The sequence below is a fragment of the Marmota monax genome, unplaced genomic scaffold (assembly GCF_021218885.2).
Source record: "Marmota monax isolate L192 unplaced genomic scaffold, Marmota_monax_Labrador192_F-V1.1 WCK01_AAM20220418_F8-fsc00209, whole genome shotgun sequence".
NCBI classification, from domain to species: Eukaryota; Metazoa; Chordata; class Mammalia; order Rodentia; family Sciuridae; genus Marmota; species Marmota monax.
The window spans coordinates 687,612-709,107 of NW_026694493.1; the positions used below are offsets into that span (position 1 = coordinate 687,612).

General features: G+C 44.4%; 1 protein-coding gene across 1 annotated transcript in view; it reads left to right on the forward strand.

Annotated features, from left to right (window-relative positions):
• Positions 1–21,496, forward strand: part of Cacna1e (calcium voltage-gated channel subunit alpha1 E) — a 443,649-nt gene that overhangs the window by 225,566 nt on the left and 196,587 nt on the right. Inside the window, exons 6-8 of the mRNA XM_058571374.1 lie at positions 7,072–7,175; positions 8,144–8,296; positions 9,485–9,666. Of these exons, the coding sequence (XP_058427357.1) occupies positions 7,072–7,175; positions 8,144–8,296; positions 9,485–9,666 (439 nt within the window). The remainder of the gene's footprint in view (positions 1–7,071; positions 7,176–8,143; positions 8,297–9,484; positions 9,667–21,496) is intronic.

A 21,496-nucleotide genomic window follows, 5' to 3' on the forward strand; every position in this document is an offset into this window, starting at 1 on the left:
GTTTGTAGGGGACTTTGTTTTGGTTTTTAGCTCTCTCTCTCTCATCCACCTTCTGCAATGATCCCTGATTTCCCTTCTGGGAGAATCTTCTTGTGTGTGTGTGTGTGTGTGTGTGTGTGTACATGTGCGCGCGCACTCTTTATGGGTGACTTGTCACCTTAGACGTGGTGGAGAGTTGTCCCAGGACAGTCAGATGGGGTTCAGTGGGACGTGGGACTCTTTCTTCATCTCCTCCAGCATCTGTGTCTGCAGTCCTTGGGCTCTTTAGCTCCCAGGTCCTCCTCCCTCCATCTGCAAAACCAGCAGCACAGATAAGATAGCATCTTGCTGCAGTCCTGGGGCTGTCATCTTCTCTAGTCGAATCTTTCTCTGCCTTCCTCCTAAAGGGACCCTTGTGATTGCATTTAGAGCCCGCCAGGGTAATGGTGCCTCCATCTTAAGTTTCCTTAGATTAGAACCTCGCGCTCCCTACTGTCCAAAGGTTCTGCTTTCCTCTTTTCCCACCCTAGTCTTCCAGTGTCTCTTCACTTCTACGAGCTCCTGATACCTTCTCAGGATACTTTCTGTGTATGAGGGTGGGGGGCTTCTGGGGATTGAACCCAGGAGCACTTAACCACTGAACCACATCTCCAGGCTTATATATATTAGAGACAGGGTCTTTTTGAGTTGCTTAGGACAGTGCTAAGTTGCTGAGGCTGGCTTTGAACCTGTGATCCTCCTGCCTCAACCTCCTGAGCACCTAGGATTACAAGCATGTGCCATGGTGACTGGTACTTTACACTTTTTTTGCGGGGAGGGGACAGACCAGTTTAAAAGAGCTAGAATCTGTTTCTGTTGCCTGTAATCTGGAGTCTACTGGTAAATCATCAGTATGTGAATCACTTTATGAGCATTATCCTTTTTAATCTTCATATCAACCCTCTTACAAAGGCACTATCCCCAATTTATAGAGAAGAAACCTGTAGCTCAGAGTGGCAGTTGCATAATCATGACAGATATTGTAGGTGATAGAACTGGGACTACCAGTATGACCAGAGAGTATGCACTTTACTCCTTTCTCAGAATCCTTATTTAAGTGTCTTTGGACTGGAAACCTTTTCCAAGGAGGAGGTAGAATGTCACGTGGGTGCGAGGTCTGAATCATACATTTAGACAGGTAGAGAAAGCAAGGAAGAGGTGGGCCAGGCAGGAGGGAGGCTGGGGGGCAAGAAGCAAATCCTAGAGATGCTTCAGAAGACGGACATGACATGTTGGTGCCTCCTGGAAGTAAAGTGGTAGGAGAAAGGAAGGAGCCAGCCACTGGTGAAATGCTCCTGAGTGGACATGGTCACTCAATATGTGGACTACCCCGGGGAATGGCATCCTGACTCAACTTAGCTGGGAATTCAAGTTGAATTAGGTCCCTTCCTACTTCCCCTTGGTCTCCTCATAATGTGAGCTAGTTAAACCTCTCACATCTTTGCTAGTTAATCATCCTTTTCTCTTGGATGCTAATGAAGCAAACAAAGTTCTTCCTTGGTATTTATATATATAGGTTGAGACAAACAGGTAATTTCTGAACTCAGTAGGGACTCCTTGGTCTAATGCTGAAAGACCCCTGGTTTGTGTCTATTCTCAGAAGAGAACTTGCAGATTTGTCTAGGCTGGGGCAAAAACTAAGAGGGGACCTCTTTCCTTGGTCATTTCTGGTCACTACCTATATTAATAAGTTTTCCATTCCAATAACAGAGTACCTGAGAGAGTCAACTTTTAAAAAAAGGAAAGGTATATTTTGGCTCATAGTTTTGGCAGTTTCAGTCCGTGATCAAGTTCACCTGAGGGCCAAACACAGTTGACCCCACTGCTTTTGGGTCTGGGGTGAGACAGTAAGTATGTCATGGTGGGAGCATGTGGTAGGGCAAGCTGCTGACCACATGGTAGATGAGAAGTAAAAAAGAAAAAGAAGAGAGGAGGGTCCCACTGTCACCTTCAAAAGCTCCTTCCCAGCGACCTAACACCTCCCACTAGGCCCCATCTCTTAAAGGCTCTGCTACCTCCCTATAGTGCCATAGGGTGGGGTCCAATCTTCAACATGCAGGCCTTTGGGGGCATTCCAGATATCATGTAAGTATATTTGCTAGAATTAGCAAACAAATCCATGAGATGTCCCATTAAATTTGAATTTCATATTTTAACTAAACAATACATTACACAATAATTGCACTAAAATTATTTGTTGCTTATCTGAAATTCAAGTGTAACTGGGCAGCCTGCATTTTATCAGGTAATCCTCAATCCAAACCCACTGCTTCTGGGTTTTCAGGTATGGAAGTGAACCAGTGGAACATGCCTGTAAAGACAGACTATAAGACCTGGATTGACAAAGAATCTAGGGGAGCACCCCAGGTCAAAAGGAACACAGGGTGGAAGAACTCTGGGGGTACTGACTGGAGAGGGGTGATTTGGTTCAAGTTGCCCAGGGCATCACTTCCATCTCCTGTTCTGCTGGGCTGCTGCAGTGGCCTCTGCCTCGAAGGGCTCATGCCACTCATCAGGAACTGCATCAGCCTCTCCTCATCCTCTTCCTACCTGCTGGAAACCCAAGGAAACACATTAGAGGGAGGCTGAGCCATGACAGCCAACAGGAGAGAGTTATTGATCTCCACTGTATGCCCTATGCGCTGTCTGTGTCGGTGGTGGTGGGGTTGAGGTTGCTCTCCGACTGTCCTCTGCTAGGGGGATAGTTGTGAACTGAGTTCCCCTTTTGTATTGAACTTCCCATGGGGCTCTGTGCCTACGGTGGCAAAAGAAGTAGAAATGGCGTCTGCTTCTGAAGAGCATAGGCATATGCCTCTTGGGACGGTAGAGGACTTAGGCTTTTATTAACTCAAGGTTGGAGTTATCCTCAGTGGCCTCCCTCTGACTGTGGTGTCTCTCACTTGCCATTTAGGCAGTTTTTGGAGTAATTGGAAGACATGTGAGGTCCTGAGAATGGCAAATCTGTGGCACTTGGTGGTTGGTGGCCTTAGAATGAAGGAAATCAAGTTTTACCTGTTCATTTGAGGGCCAGACACAGTGACTTTGATATTTATAGCAACCTACTGGACCAAGAGACTGACCAACTAGTTCTGGGGAAAAGTGCCCCACATAATGACAGAGAAGGGAAAGTATCGGCTTTGACACCAGAGGACATCTGACCTTCACTCCTCATCTTCTTCTTATGAGCCATTTAATTTATTTCTGAGCCTTGGTTTTTGTCTTCTACGAAATGGAAACAATAGTCATATTAGGATATTTTTGAGGATTTAATGAGATGACATTTGAAAATGCTGGCAGGTAGTGAGCTCTGTATGGGGCACTGCAGTGTTTTCTGTTCTACCTTGTTAGGATGTTCAATGGGACGGCATAATCATATCATTTATGTCTGTTTCCACTAGGCTGAGGGTCAAGGGCCATTCTCTACTGCTGCCTTTCCCCCTCACCTCCTTCATGGGCCTGGTATAGTTGGCTGGACTGTATATCCCAAGGCTTAGGTTTTACTGGGAGGTCAGTCTCTAACTTTGGAATTTTTGTCCATGCTTCCTTCTGTCTCTAGCCCTCCTACTGAGGACTAGGCCGATCCTGTCCTGTGGAATGTGCTTCGGAGCAGCAGTCCTAGAAGTTTATCGGAAGGTCCTCATTAGACTCCCTATGCTGGAGGACAGTCTACTCCTCTGTGCTCAAATACCTGTAGGTTTGAGTAGCGTCCCAGCTTCGCTACCCTGCCCCTCTCATTAGTAAGCTCTAGGATTCCTGTGATAGTGCTCTCCTTTTGATCTCTGCTTCAACAGATTTATTAATTTCATCAGTGCAGTTCAAGTTCAACCTATCAAATTTTTATTGAGCACCTCTGATTTGCCAGGCACTGGGCTAGGTTTGGTAGGAACAGAGTACAACGGTGTTATTGTTTGGTTATTAAATGTCCCCACAAGGGGCAAGAAAGCCATGCATTGAAGGCTTGGGTGCCCGCCAGTGGTGCTATTGGGGTTTGATGAAACTTTGAGGAGGTGCGGTTTGATGGAAGGACGTTAAGTCATTCGGGGCATGTCCTTAAAGTGGATATTAGGACCCTAGTTGCTCCTTTCTCTCTGTTTTTGCTCCCTGGCTGCCATGCGGTGAGCAATTTTCTCTGCCACACACTTCTGCCATGATTTACTGCCTTGCCACAGACTCCAAAGCAATGAAGCCAAGTGACTATGGAGTGAAAATTCTGAAACCATGAGTCAAAATCAATCTTTCCTCCTTGTAAGTTGATTATCTCAGGTACTTTGTCACAGTGATGGAAAACTGACTAACACAGACAGTATCTCTATTGAGGTGTTTCAGATCTAGTGGAAGAGACACATGAGAAGGCAGAATTTCTCTAGGATGTGGTAAGGGCTGTGATGGAGGTACACACAGAATTGTATAGGAGCACAGAGCAGGGTCCTTTTCCTTCATTATATTTTTCCTCCAAAAATCCCATTGCCCCTGCTTCTAACAGGTAGACAGAGGAGCCAGGTTATAATTTCTGTCTTCAGAACTTTATGAATAATGGAGGTTAGACATCAGCCAGTGGTTGATAGGCATCTATTAAAGATCCAGTTGGAAATCCTTCTGTGCTGGAGAAAAGAAAATTCTAAGCGGCGAGAAAGCAGGAGGTCACAGGGTGCATGGCCGTGGGGGAATCTGGGGAGCAGGTGGGTTCAGTCAAAGGTTCACTTGGTGACAAGAGCATGACATATCTTATGGCTGGACCTGCAACCCATGCCTATTTTTGGTTCTTTCAAGTTAGCTTTCTGTTTGTTCTCTTTCCTGTGTGACTTTTCTGTTTCCCTGATATTTGCTTCTTCCCTGTTTTTTCCCCTCCTTATTTCCTTCCCTGTCTGCATCCCCACGATTTTGCTGCTTAATCTCCTCTCATCTCTTTATTCTTTTTAAATAGCATTTTCCTTTCTTTATACATTGGAGCCTTCTTGGCCTTTTAATTTTGCCTGACTGCCTCTATCTCCAGGCTCTGAAACATGCCTGTTAAACTCTCCAGGTTTGGGGAGGAAATTCTCATTTCCAAAGCTTCTTTGTATAATATGAAAGAACATCTCATGTGTACCTGGTATCCTAGGAAACAGAACTCAGTTTCTGAACAGGGCAGAGTCCGCACAGTGCATTTGTAAGACACGGTGAAAGCAGTCTTGCACCTGGGCAGCAGGAGACTCGGTCCCTTTATTAGGTGGGGAACAATGCCTGTTCTCCTGCAGGTCTCTATCACTGTCCCGTCTCTGAAGTTTCTCTTGTCTTTCTCCCCTTTCTCTTTCTGTCCTATTTTCAAGTTCAACTTCCCATGTTTCTCCTTGAACTATTTTTCTCACTCCCTTCCTAATTTCTTTCTTTGGTCATGAGAGAGAGTTCAAAGCAGCGTCTGCATCTCTGTTCCCCCAAGTCCTTCCGTTTCACATGATGGTATGGGAGTTTGGGTCAGGAAAGATGGGGAAGACTTGGAAAGCTTGTCCAGTTGCTGAATGCCTTATGAGACTAGGATGTCTTTCTGATTCTTGTTTTGAGGTAGGATGAACATAGAGAATCTGAAAGTTGAAAGAGATCTTCACTGGCCATTAAAATGACCTTAACACAAGGAAGATACTTTCCTTCCTAAAGAGCCCTGCAGCCTGTCCCTGGACACAGCTAATTTTGGAAAGGGTATTCCACATTAAGAATCCTGGACGGTTGTTGGCCAGCACTCCTTCACAGTCAGTGTTAGGATTACCTTGTCCTGGGTCTGTTCTTGGTACCTGTTGATCCTGCATCTGCTTCCTAGAGCATAAATCTTTTATACAGTTCTCTTTCAGGCATTGAAGACATGTCAAATATTGAAGGCACTTCAAGTATTTTCTCTGAAACTTGAAATATTTCATAGGTTCCTCCAAAACAATAAAATAAAATAAACCATTCTTGACCCCTTTCAGCTACAATAGAAAATTCAGAAAGACTCATTTCCTGGAGTTTCTGGATAGCTGACTCAGTCCTGGAGAGGCCATGAGGGATAAAAAGTATGATCTCACTAAAGACTAAAACTAGCAAATTTTAAACTGATGTTTTATTCAATTAGTATCAGTAGTCTTTGCATCAAAAACAATGTTAATGGTGCACATTATGATTTATAGATCACTATTAATATTCAATACATCTAATTTTATTTCTACAGCTAGGCCATGGTAATTTCCTCTTTTGTAGATGAAAAGGAGAGGGTCCTGGTGGTGGGTGACTGTCAAGTCCTAGTTCTCACGTTGAGTCATGACCTGAACTCCATTCTTCTGGCGCTTAGTCTTCTGCTACATCATTCTTTAATATATGTGTGTTCTTGTCTCCCCAAAGTATCTGCAGTGTCATGGGAGTCTATGCAATAAACGGTCTCTTCTGGACAAGGCGGTTGGTGTAGACAATCTAGTAGGATTCTTATGGGTTATTTTTATGTATGTTTCTGAATGTGACTGTGGAAGGTGGATAAATGAAAGCAAAGAAACCTAGTTCAGGTCAAAGTGTAGTTTGGAGTCTAATTATTAGAATTCTGGTAATGTGTGGAGGCTACCCAAGTTATTACAGAGCATTGGTGTGATTGATTTGTTAGTTAAAAATTCTAAGTGTCAAGGTACAGTGCAATGACTTCTCCTTTAGTGGTGTTAATCCAGAGGAGTTTCTTGAAGGAGAGAAGAAGGAGAGGAATCTAAGAAAACTATGAAATTAAAAAAATGTGAGTGTCTAAGTCAGCTGGAGGTGGGGGATAGGAGGAAGAGTCAGGCATCAGGATGCTGGGTACTTCTCTGCTGCTCCTGAGTTGGGGCTTCAATGATTCTCGTTGGTAAGTTTTCCTTCTTTGCAAAGTGAAACCCAGATGGCTAAATTTAACTCAACTTGACACCACTGGTGATTCACCCAGGCTCAGGTGCGCCCACATACAGCTGGTATCAGCTTTGTGTGCTTTCCAGGCTGAGCCTACTGAAGCCCAGCTCCCCCCGAGGAACGGGAGGGGACAGCCAGGCTATGTTAACCTTGACTCTTCTGTGTCTCCATGTGCAGCATCCTGGCCACTGCGGGGACCCACTTCAACACCCACGTGGACCTGAGGACCCTCCGGGCTGTGCGTGTCCTGAGGCCCTTGAAGCTGGTGTCAGGGATACCTAGTGAGCACTTGCTTTCTTCTTTCTGCTCTGCTAGTAACTTTATTGATGTGTTTTCCACCGGATCCTGGGTTAGAGACAATTTGGGATAAACAAAGAAACAATTCCTCCTGGGAGGAGGCCCCAGTGGTAATCAAGATGCAGCAATAGGGCCTAACATTTCACTCTGAATTTTAACTCCTTTTTCAGATTTAAAAGATGATGGAATATTTTTGTAGAACATTTGGAAAGTAGAGAAAACCACAAAAAAGAAAATGAACATTGCTCATGTTAGCAAACTTTATCATTCATTTTCCCTGTACATTTTAATATAATTGGAATCATTATGCATACATATGTAGTTTTGAATGCCCAAATAAGCATTGTACATTCTCTTATGTGTACTGTGATTTATTTAGCCATTTTTTTAACGTGGCTGAAGAATATGAAAAATAAAGATAATTAATCCTCATTTTTCTCCCCACTATGAAGAAGAATGCTACAACACATTGTTATTTAAACGTGTATTCAAATACCTGGCTATTTTCTTAGGCTAGAAGCCTAGAAATGTAACGTGGGGGTCAAAAGCAGATAATTGTACTGAGGGTGCTCCTCTCACAGTGGGTGGGAGAGCTGGTCTGGTTTAGGGTGGTAGGGAAGATGGAGCAGGGCGAGGCCTAATTAGGAAAGGAACACATTCTAATAAGTTCAGTCAACAAGAGGAATCCAAAGACAACGTGGATGGAACAGGAGGACGGGCGATGGGCAGGTAAATGATGAGGGAAAGGTGAGGAGGGAGGAAGGCGGAAGAGGAACGTGGTCATGGCCGTCTGTGGCCTGACTGTCCTAGTCATCTCATTGTGAATTGTCTCTGTCCTCTCGGGACCAATGGGTGTCTTCTCTCGGAGACTTGCCCTCCTCCTAGGATGAATAGAGCTGCCCTGGCAGGTGGTGCTCAGGGGGCAACGTGTCCTTCTCTGTTCTCCCTCTAGGTCTGCAGATCGTGTTGAAGTCCATCATGAAGGCTATGGTGCCTCTTCTGCAGATTGGCCTTTTGCTCTTCTTTGCCATTCTGATGTTTGCTATCATTGGCTTGGAGTTCTACAGTGGGAAGTTACATCGAGCATGCTTCATGAACAATTCAGGTAAGTCCATTATTTTCTGTTTTTTTTTCCCTTCCTCTTCCCTCTAGTCACATTATTTTAAGCTCTCCCACCCACTGTGAGAGGAGCACCCTCAGTACAATTATCTGCTTTTGACCCCCACGTTACATTTCTTTGGAGCCTGGTTGAAAAATGTGCATCCTATGCCAATTCTGGAATTAGAATCAGAAACGTCTTAGTCAGCAGTCTTTTGAGGCACAGTCAGCTTAAAGATCCCCATTTGACACTGGTCTCACAAAGAAAATAACCTTTTAGGTTTGTAGGTGGATGACTTCAAATAGGTGGTCTCAGCTTCCTTCTAAAGTAGAGGGATATGTTCGATGCATGTCCCATGCCATCAGTCCAAATAAATATCCTTTATCCAGTGCATCTTTTGCCTACAGGACAATGAGACAATGAGACTCAGAGACAGTAGTCAGACTGGGTCTCTCTGGATCTAAGGAGACAGTTTTCTTCCATGCTCCATCTTAGATTTTTCCTTGTTCTGTGTTTTGACCCAGACCTAGTATGGAAGAACTGAGAGAACTCTGAGCTTGGCTTGGCAACTGTGCTTGGGAGATTGGTGGGGTGCACAAACCACAAACCCTTTTTAGGTCTTGTTCTTTTCAAGTTGAATTGAGGACCCTAGGAGGAAAGGGAAGGGTAGACAGGCTGAAGAATCTCCAATAGGCACCATGTTTTTATGAAAAAAAAATCTTCCAAGCATTTTAACTTTTTACCTTTTATCAAAAGCTAGAAATCTATGCTAGAACAACATCCACTAAAGGGACGGTAGTTTAGAACTGTCCCCAAGAAATCCAGGAAGAAGTCAGAGTTTATCCTGGATTCTGCAATTAGGCAATCATCAAGATTCTGCCTTTCCCTTGGGGTCTTCTGTGGGATTCAGTCCTGTAAATTCCTGTGGTCCTACAGGTGAGGGTGGAGGTTGGGGCCAGCAGAAAGTGGCTGGTCATGTGGAGGAGAGACTCCATTTTCAGAAGAGACTGGGAAACCTCAGGTTGAACACATGGCATGTGAGCTGGGAGGCATAGAGGAGAGGGTGCCTGAGACAAGAAGGGCAAGCCTCCGTCAGCTGGCAGTAGACTTGTTTACTTGTGGCTTCTTGGGGTTGTTTCCAGCTCATGCTAAGCACCATGTGGTTTACCCCCCACTCTCCAAATGTGCCTGCAGGTATTCTGGAAGGATTTGACCCCCCACACCCATGTGGTGTGCAGGGCTGCCCAGCTGGTTATGAATGCAAGGACTGGATCGGCCCCAACGATGGGATCACCCAGTTTGATAACATCCTTTTTGCTGTGCTGACTGTCTTCCAGTGCATCACCATGGAAGGGTGGACCACTGTGCTGTACAATGTGAGTAGAGCTGTGGGGCGGGGGAGGAGGAGGGCGGAAACCTGCAGGGAGACAGAGGCCTGCAGGGAGGTTTCCGGGGTTGTTAGTCTGGGGATCCGTCAGGGGTGAGTATACTCAACTGTGAGAAGTCCTAGCAGTTCTTTTCACTCCTTGGTCTCACCTCTTGCTAAGAGGAAGTACATAGGTTCTGAACATAATTAGGAGATTGCATTCTGTACTGAATGAGTGAACCAACTAGTTAAATCAGATCACCTTAATGGTACCAGAGTTTGTTGGTTCAAGGTGGTGGTGGGGTACAGTGAGGGGTACTAATAGATGTAGGGTTCGTGGTTACTGTCCTCAAAGAACTCACCTTCAGGTTGGGCAATCATCAAGATTCTGTTCCAGTGGTTCTCAGCCCCAGCTACCCATTAGAGTCAACTGGGAGCTTTAAAAAATTATACCACCTGGGCTCTGCTCCAGGCTGATTAAGTGGGGATATCTAGGGGTAAAGGCCTGTCATTGACTTTTTTTTTTTAAAGCTTCCTGACTGATTCTAATATATAGCAAGTGTCAAGAACTACTGCATTACATGCTCATAGGAAACATGGTTAATTTAAAATTCAGATTCCCAGGCCCTTTCTCTGGAGAGTCTGATTTTGCAGAGTTGGTAACCAGTGCTTTTTACAGTGCCCTTGGTGATTCACATGATCAGACATGTTTAGAAGATTCTGAGTTGGTATATAAGACAGGGCTGTCTAGTTGCCTGTCAGGGATGTTGGGGATTCTTGCAGGGAGACAGAAATTAGTCAAGGTGACCATTAAGTCTCTTCTGTCTTCCAGAGTCTGAAATAAGTTATCCAAGGCTCGGTGCAGAGTACAAATTTAAAAATGAGAGGCTGGGAGACTGTGTGGTTTGATGCACATGGAGCTTCTGTGGGCAAACAATTTGGGTAGTTGCTTATCAACTGTACCCTTCTATCCATTCAGTAAGTCCCACTCTCAAGGCAGATGCCTTTTGAGTGATTATTCCTCATATATGCACTGCCAGAGCCTGCCTTTACCTTAAGGTGCCTTCTGTTTCCTTCAGTTCTTCTCTTGATCTTTTTAACTTGAATTTACCTAAGACTTAGTAGGTGGGGCACAGGGTGCCTTATACAAAACCGTCTTTAGAAGGAGCTCTGGATATAATTTACACTGGAGGGAAGGAAATACTCTATCTTAGGAGAGGCTCAGCCAGATTGTAATGTCTGGAGAACAAGAATTGTATGAGTATATGTACTTAGTAATATACATTATAGTCAATCTTCCTTATGCATAGGGTCTGTATCTATGGATTCAACCAATCACAGATGGAAAATGTTCTAAAGAAGATGTTAGGTTGTTGCTGACATGTACTGTGTACTTAGATCTATGATAATTGTATCTGTACTAAACATATATAGACTTTTTATTCTCATCAATATTCCCTAAACAATACAGTATAATAACTAGATAGCATTTACACTGTGGTAGTTGGGTTAAGCAATAGAGAGATGACTTAAAGTATATAAGAAGAAGTGCATAGGTTATATATAAATATTGTATCATTTTAAGTAAAGGACTTGAGCATCCTCAGCTTTGGTATCCATGGGAGGTCCTCCACCAGTCCTCTGCAGATACCAAGGGATGACAGTACCAACTTGGATCCATTCCATACAGGATGAGCAAGGCAGAATGAGAAGCATTGCAGAAAAGAGTAACAGGTTGTTCTGCTAAAGCCCCAAGGGGTGGTGAAGTCCAGGAGTTAGCTAGTGTCCCCCAGAAACCCCTGGGGGACACTCTGGGATTGTTTTCATCTGTGGGAGGCAGCAAGGAGGAGGGAAGGGGGCAGGATTGATGAGTATAGTCACTCCTCATTTGAAATATGAAGATCATCTTGAGGCCATGTCACTCAGATTAGTCAGGCACCTCAAGAAATTGCAGAACTGGCCCAGCAGCGGCTGGTGTCACTTGTGGGGCTTTGGGAGTAATGGACTTCAATTATATGTGTAGACTCACCTAAGTGATGTGATAAACGCATTGAAAGTCTGAAAAGAAAAGTGTTGCATTTGAGGATCTAGGCATGATCCGTTGGTCCTCTCTAGCCAGGGCTCAGATGGTACGGAGATATGCAAAAGCAGAGTGAAGAAGCTCTCATTATTCTTGCATTTATTCTGCATGTATTAGCTGAGCATCTACTGTAGGCCAAACACTGTGCTAAGCACTAGGAAAAGAGGTGGAGAAAATAGTACCATGATCCCTGTTCTCATGGTGCTTTCTTCAGATTCCCATCTCTTTCCAATTATCTGTTAACCACAGCAATGGAGGTCACACAGAAGGTCAGTGATCTTGTTCTCCTCTAGTTTTGCTCCACCAAGGAATTGGGGGAGGGGGGGACAAGAGGTCACACTGCAGACCCTCTGAAACCTTTCACTGCATCAGCTCCTAGAGCCAGATTCACACCCTGTCTGGTGCCCATCATGCCAGCCATTGAACTTCAGTTTACTGAAGGTCTCCTGATGTCCTGATGGCTGGATAGAGGGATAGGGAACTAGGTGAGCTATAGGATTTGGTTTGCAAAAAGTATCACGGGGCATAATGAACTCAGGTGCACTCAGAAAACACATCACTTTCAAAAGCATTAGAGCTAGGGGCAGGGCATGGAGCTGAGAATTCTACGTAGAAATGATAGTCATATTTAGGTGGATAACTACACTTTGATCCAGGAGAAGTTAAATGAAAAAGGCACCCAAGTTTCAGCCAATGGAATGAAGATAAAGTTTGATTCCTCAGGAAGAGAGGGAGTTAGCAAAAAAGCAGGGCTCTGAACATACCTTGTGGACTTAGGGTCTCCTACCAGTAGAGGCACTTGCTCAGGGAGGTATTCTCTTCACATATGGTGGAATCGCATCATATAAGCTTTTTATGTACCGAATTCAGCCATTCATTTTGGAAAGGGAAGGGGGTTGGAAACAGAAAGGAAAATACCAATTTAAATATTCTAGACAAATCTGCCTGCTGTTTCTTATGCCCATTGAAAGTGCAAAATGAGCCAGGTGCTCACTGGTAGTCTCAGTTACTCAGGAGGCTGAGGCAGGAGGATTGCAAGTTCAAGGCCAGCCTAGGCAGTTTAGAGAGACCCTATCTCAAAAAAAAAAAAAAAGGTCTGGGGATGTAGCTTGGTGATTGAATGCCCTTGGGTTAATTTCCTAGTACCAAAAAAGAAAGAAAGAAAGGAAAGTAGGAAGGCAGGAAAGGAGGAATTAGAAATACCTAGACCTTGGCTAAAAATTTGCTGATTCTAGTAGCCCATATCATTAATACCTGAGTTTTTGTAGTTTTTTTTCCTTTTAATTTATACTTTTTAATGACAAAATTTACACATATCCATAAACACATTCTGGTTGCACACCGAGTAGTTAATTATGAACAAGTAGTCAATTTTGTATCATATATACAGGTATACATATATGTATTTTCTATATAGAAAAATGACTCACTGAACCATTATCCCTACCATCACCAAAAAGAAGCAAATATAACTACATTGATTTCCCTCTTTCTTACTCCTCTTTCTGGGAAGGTCCAATTCACCCAGCTGCCATATTTTTTCATGCAGAACCTTGAGAGAAAGGGAACTCTTATTCCCAGCCCACTGTCCCTTCAATTCAGGAGTGGCAACACATATGCAAGATTTATTGGTGCCATTTACACCCAAGCCAGTGGGAGAACCTTCAGGTTTATACAGTACCAAGAAACTCGCTGGAGCATGAGGGCTGAGTTCAGCCTTTTATATATAATGTAAATGGTTCCTTATGTTTGCATCCCTTTTCTGCTGCAGACTTTTTCTAAATGCCTCCCTCTGACCTTACGTGGCTTTGGCATTGGTTACCATTAATTTCTGCCTTTGATTACTATTAATTTCATTTGCATGCAATTTTTCTCATTATAATCTTTATTGTAAGTGGGGACGGTTCGCATTATGAGGGCAATATGGAGTTGCCCAGGCTTAATTTAGACTCTACCAAAATTTCAACTCTGCTTGGTCAGACTCCAATTGTATTCCTGGCTCCCTTCCGTCCTGTGGTGGAAAGAACGCAAAGCAGATTGCAGTTCTGCTGGCTGCTTCCACCTGTTTTGACTGTCTCTCCCAAAGGTCTCCTCAACGTCCAAACTCTCCCCTGTACTTACCAATTTCATTGATTTTATTTCTTCTAACCCTGATAGGTAATCCCTTTCCAGAACAGTATGTTCTCTTTCTCTCTGGCCAGTGCTATCCACTCAGCAGATGCTACTGTGGTTTGGGGATTAAGTTCTAACCCTCTTTTCCAGGGCTGGTTGTGGCCATAGGAGTTGACTTTCCCCTGATTCTGACCTGAGTCTTCTTTCTCTTTGTCATTCTAGTTTTATGTGGCTGGTTGATTTAGTTATTTTTTTTTTTTAAATCAAGGTAATATACAGATTGCAGAGATTCCCAGTCCCTGTCAGTTTCCCAAGTCTCTGCTCTTAGAGGCCAGTAGTTTTCATTTGTATTTCTGTAGCTGGAGCTGTCTGTCTTCTCATTTGTGATTGATACACATGCAGATGCAGGTGAACATATAGGTACCAGATTCTAAGTGCCCTCTGCAATACAGGGTCTCAGATTCCTATAAGAACACAGGAGCAGGGAAGTCTAGATGGGGAGGTAGTGGGGAAATCAACCTATTCCAGAGCATGACAGATCCCATATTCAAGTATCTACAAATTTTACCAACTATACCCCAATCCTAGGTCAGCTGGTGCCTCATAGTTCTGCCATTGTAAGATGTTGTACTGGAGCTGTGCAAAGTCTCTAGCCTTGCAGCTTTGCCACACATCTGTTGTGCCTGCCTGGGACATGCCATGCTGCTGAAGTGGGAAGGGTCTTTAGAGACTTTGGTCTTGGGACAGGAAGAGGCAACTTGTAGTCTGGGTGCTTTCTGGGAGTCTTCGTCACTCCTTGGGTCTGTAACAATGCCTGTGCTCTCTCCATGCGGAGTTAAAGAGTTAACATCTCTTCGCTGTTGGTCTCACTGAGAGTCTGCTTATGTGTACTTAGCCTCAGCATGTTGAAAGAACAGCAGATCCCAGGGGTATTGGAAAGCTGCCATTCTCTCCTCGATGTCTTCCTGAGTTTGTGGTATCTACAGAGGACGCTTTTGGTTCTGAGGTCTGTTCAGGGAATATGTCCACTCATCTGTGCTTTGGTCATCTCCCATCACCCCCTCTGCATGTGCTGTTGACAGTTGAACATACTCAAAACTCATCAGGCAAGTCAGTGGCAGGAGCCTATGAGCATCTTATGACGGTAGAACTACGAGGCACAGCAGCTGACCTAGGATCGGGGTATAGTTGATAAAATTTGTAAATCTAGGATCGGCCATGCTCTGGAATGGGGTAATTTTCCTTCCATCTAGATTTCCCTGTTCCTGTATCCTTTCAGGAGTCTGAGACTCTGTATAATCCTTGGGGGATGATACATGGATCCTGAAAGTTAGTCTGCCTCCTTTCCTACAAAGGCTGGGAGGTGAGGTGTGTATGCTTACTAAGGAGCTATGATAGCTTCCTCCCAATTCCTCCTTAGGTGCTTTTCTCTCCTCTGTTTTCTTTCATAGGTAATTACAGATTCATTCATTAACTCATTACTTATTTAGAAAATATTTATTAAGTGCCTATTATATACCAGGTACTGTTCTAGATGCTGTGGATACAGCAGAGAATAAAACATAGGAAGGCCCTGCCCTCATGGAGCTTCCATTCTAGCGAGAAATCACAAGAAGAATAACTAACTAAAAAGTGGGATATAATCAGACAGTGATAGGTGCTGTGGAGAAAAATAAAGTGGGGAAAGGGAGAAGTTGGCTGCAACTTTATATGTCAGGGAGGGCCATGGTGAGGGGCTGGCATTTGAACAAAGTCTGAAAGCAGGTGAGGGGGGGAACCCAGAGGTTCTCAGGGGCAGGAATCTCCCTGGTGGTTGGGACAGCAAGTGTGAAGATGCTGAGAAGGGTCCATACCAGATATATTGCAGAATAGCTGAGGCCGGTACGGGATGCAGGGAGAGCACAGGCATTATTATAGACCCAAGGAGTGAGGAAGACTCCCAGAAAGCACCCAGACTACAAGTTGCCTCTTCCTGTCCCAAGACCAAAGTCTCTAAAGACCCTTCCCACTTCAGCAGCACAGCATGTCCCAGGCAGGCACAACAGATGTGTGGCAAAGCTGCAAGGCTAGAGACTTTGCACAGCTCCAGTACAACATCTTACAAATGGAGCAGGGACCAGGTCGTGTGAACCTTGTAGGCCATGGTAAAGGCTCTAGTTTTCACTGAGGAGAGAGGAGCATGCCTTGACTTATGTCCTCAAGAAGATCTCTCCAGCTGTTTTGCTGAGAATAGACTCTAAAAGGAATCAGGCTGGCAGCCGCCACACAGGTCAGAAGGTCATTGCAATGATTTTAGAGAGCAACGATGGAGGCTGGGGCCAGGGAGGTAATAATAGTGAAGGAGGTGAAAGGTGCATTTACTTGTAAGGTTGAGCTCATGGGATTTTTTAGTGGATTGGACTTTCAGCATGAGAATAAGCAGAAAAGTAGAGTTACCATTCACTCAGTGGGAGGGAAGACTTGAGTTTGGACATGTTAAATTTACCACGCTTATTAGACATGGTAGTAGGAGGAGGAGTGAATGAGTTCAGGGGCTAAGTCTAAACTGGAGATGTAAATTTGGGAATTTTTAGTGTGTGGATGGTGTTTAAAGTCATGACACAGGGTGGAACACCAAAGAAGTGACTACAGAGAAGAGACGTGATTCCAAGATTGAGTTCCAGTGTCAAGATGTTAGAGAGATGATGAGTTATCAGCAAAAAAATAAAAAATAAATAAAATGAGTTATCAGCAAAACAAAAACAAAACAAAACAAAACAAAAAAAACAAAAGAAAGAAAGAAAAGACTGAGAAGAAGCAGTAAGGAGAAAAGATGAAAATCAGGATATGTGGTGTTCTGGAGCCAAGGGAAGAATGTGCTTCCAAGAGGACAAAAGAGGATGATCGAGTCAGTTTCCTGAACCTCTGGGCTCCCTTTCATATCAATATTCAATTTTAGCAAGTTTTTACTATAGTACCTTGCTAATAATTTCCTGTAGATTTATGTAAATCATATCCACATGTTCTCTTTTAATTCACATTCGTATTTTCTCTTGCAAAAACTCTTTGCTCTCTTGAGTCAAATGCTGCTGATGCGAAAGTATGATGAAGGCTAAGAATTAACCACTGAATTTCAGGAGGAGTTCAAGTGGAATGGGAGGGCATAAGGGTATAAGGGCATAAGGCATAAGAGAGGGTTTCACAGACCTCATGTTATGTTTGAAATGGGAGCAGAGGAAATGGTCAGATGAAAGAAATCCCATTTATATGCTGATGGGAATGATCCATTTAAGATAAAAGTCATTGCTGATAAAGGAGAGGGAGGGAAATTCGTGGCGCCATGCCATCTTGAGTAGGGGTGAGGGGTGTGTGGCTTCTCCATCATAGGTAGAGGTTTGGCTTAGATGAAGCTCCCATTGTTCAGCCACAGTCCTAGGAGGGGAGCAGCACAAATGGCTGCAGAGGCTGGTATGTGGGTAGATGTGGTGTTGGAAGCTTGTAGAAATTCTTTTCCAGTTGCTTCTATTTTCTCAATGAAATTGGAAGTAAGGTCATCAACTGAAGGTGGGAGGAGGAAAATGTTGGGGAAGTTTGAGGAGAAGGTAGGAAATGGTTTTCTAGGGAAGTGAATGGAGTAGGGAAATGATTTCTGGGCAGCATGGAGGGCCTGCTTGGAGTCAGTGGGGATCCAGTTCAAGTGAGGTTCAGGAGCACGGGCTGTTTCCCTGCCATCATTCAGCCCCTTGTCTCAGGTGTGAAGAAGGTGGAGAGTGGTTTTTTTCCAGAATAGTTTTGCCATGAGCACAACAAATGAGAGAGGGTCAGGGGTGTGCCTGTGGCATAGCAGTGGAACTGGGGCTAGGTAAGGAGGAAAGAGGTAGGGGAACGACTAAAAAGAGAGTAGATGGATGGGGTATAAGGTCGTTTTGAAATGTGACTTTTGAATTTGCTGGACCAATTCAGTCAGAGAGTAAGTTAAGAAACCTGTCCCATTGCATGGAAGTAGCAAGTGGGTTTGGAAATCAAATGTTCTGATTCCTAGTGGGGCGCCCTCACTGCCCCCAGTAGGAGGATGCATGTGTGTGCATGTGTGTGTGCATGCATGCGTTTATGTGTTGCACATATGCAGAGCAGCCTGTGACCAGAGCCCCCAGCACAGCTTCTGAGCCCTCTGACCTCACTCCTAGAGCTCCTGGTACTGCTTCAGCTCAATTCCAAATGAGGCGTTGGAGAATGTTTAAAACCGGAAGCCCCCTCAGATCCACCCGCCTCCTTCACTAACATTGTCCTCTCCAATCTTGTTTTCTTCTCAGAGTGTCTGTCTAACTCTTTTTAAAAGCACGTTTGCATTTGCAGCAGCTGCTGCTGCCTGTGGCAGCCTGTTCCCCGTGTTAATTACTTGTCCTCTCAGGAAACCCCGCAGTGCCTTCCTTTCTCGCCCTGCCGGCCAGGCCAGGAACCTGTGGTCTGCAGGACTCTGCTCCCTGGTTCCCTCTGTGGGAGGAATCTGGAGTTTTCTTTCTTTGTTACCCTCTTTACATTCCCATCCATCGCCGGCTCCACTTTCAAATGGTCCCTACTCTTGATTTCTTAGTAATTTGTCAAACCAGAGATTCCATCAGGTTTGGGATTTATTCCAAATACGCTGAATTTGCCTCCTGCTCTGGTGCCTGAACTTCACAGCAGGCCCCAGGCCCGTCTCCCAGTCCTTTGTGTGTACAGAGCCATTAGGCTGGCTCAGGGTTCCTTTTCTTTCTTCTAACCCACTCTAATACCCAGTTTAATTTCTAATCCGCGGCCAAAGGCGTCCGATGCCTGATGCGTCACACAGCTGTCGGCTATGATCTCTCAATACCAGGCCTTAGGCGTTCTGTCCCTAGGCCTGTGGGACAGAAATGAACTGGAGGTGGTGGCTGGTGACTCAAAGGCCCTTTCAGGTGCTTTTCACTGGATGACTCTGGAGCCCAAACGCTCACAGAAGCTCAGCCAGGGAGGGATGGCACAGTGCCAGTCTCTGGCACACCGAGAAAACCAGGAGGTCTCAGTTTTCCCTCAATTTATCATTCGCTGAAGAAGATTTATTGAGCAGTGTCTTTCAGCGGCTCTCGGGGTGCTGTCCATGTTAGGGTCATCTGGGGACGATTAGTACAATTGCAGATTCCGGAACCCTGCCCCGGATCTAACACACCAGCATCTCCAGAGGTGGGACGCAGGAATCGGTATTTTTAACAAGCTCCCTCATGATTCTGAAGTTTGAGAACCACTGTTCCACATGACTGTAATTGCTAGGCATGGGGAGGGTGAGGCGGCACACGAAGTGGCGGAGTACTGAAGAAAGGCACGCTCTGCCTGCAGCCTGTGCCTCCCACGAGATGGATTTCCATGAGTTCATGCTTTATTCATTATTTGTCTAACATGAGGTGATTGACACACAGTGGGCTCCCAGGAAGTAGTTAATTTATTGACTTGAATCTGGAAGGGGGTGACAAGTCATGTGCATGGGTACACACGTATTTTTGCTACCACGGGGCAAACGGATATGCAGTGAATAGCTGGGAGATAGATAAGCAGGACTCTGGGAGGACCGGGGAGGGAATGGGTAATTTAAAGTGAGTTTTTAGAGAGCCTGTTGAAATTGAGGACCAGGGAACCCAAGGGGAGCGGGTGATGGTGTGTGGCAGCCTGTGGCACAGGCAGAGATGTCAGAGCTCCTGACGGACAATTGAGAGCATCATTTCCTTTGCAGGCACTGAGATGCTCTGTTACATTTTTCCTTCTTTTAAGGGATGAGGCTCAGAAACTGATTAAAAAGACTGGTGGGGGAGAAGGGTCAGGAGTACTAACTTTTACCTACAGTCTCCTTGACCCTTCTTCGTTTCATGTCCACTGAAAATGGCGTGCAGAAATAAACTGTCTTCATCTTCCTTGAGTTAATTCCACCAGATGCTCCTGTTGACCCACCTCACTTTGGTCCCTCCCAAAGAGAGGGAACCTTGGACTGGTGCTCCGTACTTGGGGCCTCTCTCCTTTACTTCTGGAGAGCTCTTTCAAAGGGGCATCGGAGACCCCCCTCTCTACCACCTCTCTTCCCCTACCCTGGGCTCCCCTTGTCTGTCCACAAGAAGAAACAGTTCCCAGTACCTGTGGAGAGGCAGAGGAGCAGAGTTAATCACAAGGAAAGGATTTTAGGAAAAAGACTGGTGAGTGTAGTTTTGGTTGGTCATCTGCATGGGAAATATGGCTGATATTCTGGGAAATCACAATACTCAAAATAAAAAAAAAAAATACAGATGAGATCAGCTCCAGAGGATCTGGGATGCCTTCTTATGCTCATTCCCTTCAGTTGTACCTTGTTGCCTGAGGCCAGGCCCTTCCTCCTGCTGTGGTGTGCAGTCTTCTCATCCCAGGGGCCAGCCAGTCTAGTGCCTCCATAGTCAGAGAGGACCACTTCACGACTTCCTGCTTCCCTGCCCTGCTGTCTCCTCTGTAACTCCCCATTTGCCACCCCTAGGCTATGCACCTTTTCTTTGGACTGGAGACTCACCAGCTGGGATCTGGGCATGGTCTTTGGTGGCATCTCTAACATTTGTTTCGAAAATATATATATATTTTTTACTACCACATTTTCTCAAATTCAAAATGTCTTTGATGACAAAACCTATCAAAAATTTAATAATAGCATTTTTGGGGGGAAACTCCCAATACATTCTATATGGTAGGCATTCATTCTTTCTAAGTTCTAAAACCTTCAACTATGAAGAAAGATATTATATAATTGAGGAAATCACAAATTAAGAAAAAGCTAATTTAAAAAGCCACACATAATCAATGTGTTATAGACCCAATTTTCACACTTGAAGATTACCTGTGGTCCAGCAGCTTAATTCATTTTGGTGCAAACCTTGGAGTCCATCTCCCTCTGCCACTCTGCATTCAGTTGAACTTGGTGCAAATGTGTTATTGATTAGAAAGCTTGAAGTTCTTCTGTGTTAGTCTTTTAAATAAATTCAGGCCTGAACTTGTTTGCCTATATAACATGATATAAATGAGCACAGTATTACTTTTCTGTATGATTCAAGATTTCTCAGTACTGTGAAACTAAAATAAAATACAGAAATAAACTGGATGCCAAAGCTGATTCAAGATTGCAGCAGTCATCTGAAACTTGGACTTCAAATTCTTATCTTCCTAGAAACAACCTCTGTTTTTGAGTGATATTAAAAAATGTTTTGCATTATGTATACATTTATATTAAATACATATGATAAATTTGTGCCAAGAGGGGTCCCTTTGTATCAGTTGTGTGCATTGATGTTCGGACGATGATCTTGTTAAATGATTTCTGATGTTGAAGGTGGTATCACATAGTGGCTAGGGATCCTTTCTCACATTTACCACCTGTGGGATGCAGCAACTCACTTACCTCTGCTTTTGTTTTACTATCTCAAAGTAAGGATTGTTGTGGTCCCTACCTCATAGAGTTGTCTTGAGAATTGAGTGAGATAAAATGGATAAAGCCTTCTACTGCCAGGCATATAGCACCATGGTATAAGATTTAAAATTTTTAAAAAATCTCCATCGGGGGGTGAGGCTGGGGTTGTAGCTCAGTGGCAGAGCGCTTGCCTAGCATGCAGGAGGCACTGGGTTCGATCCTCAGCACCATAGAAAT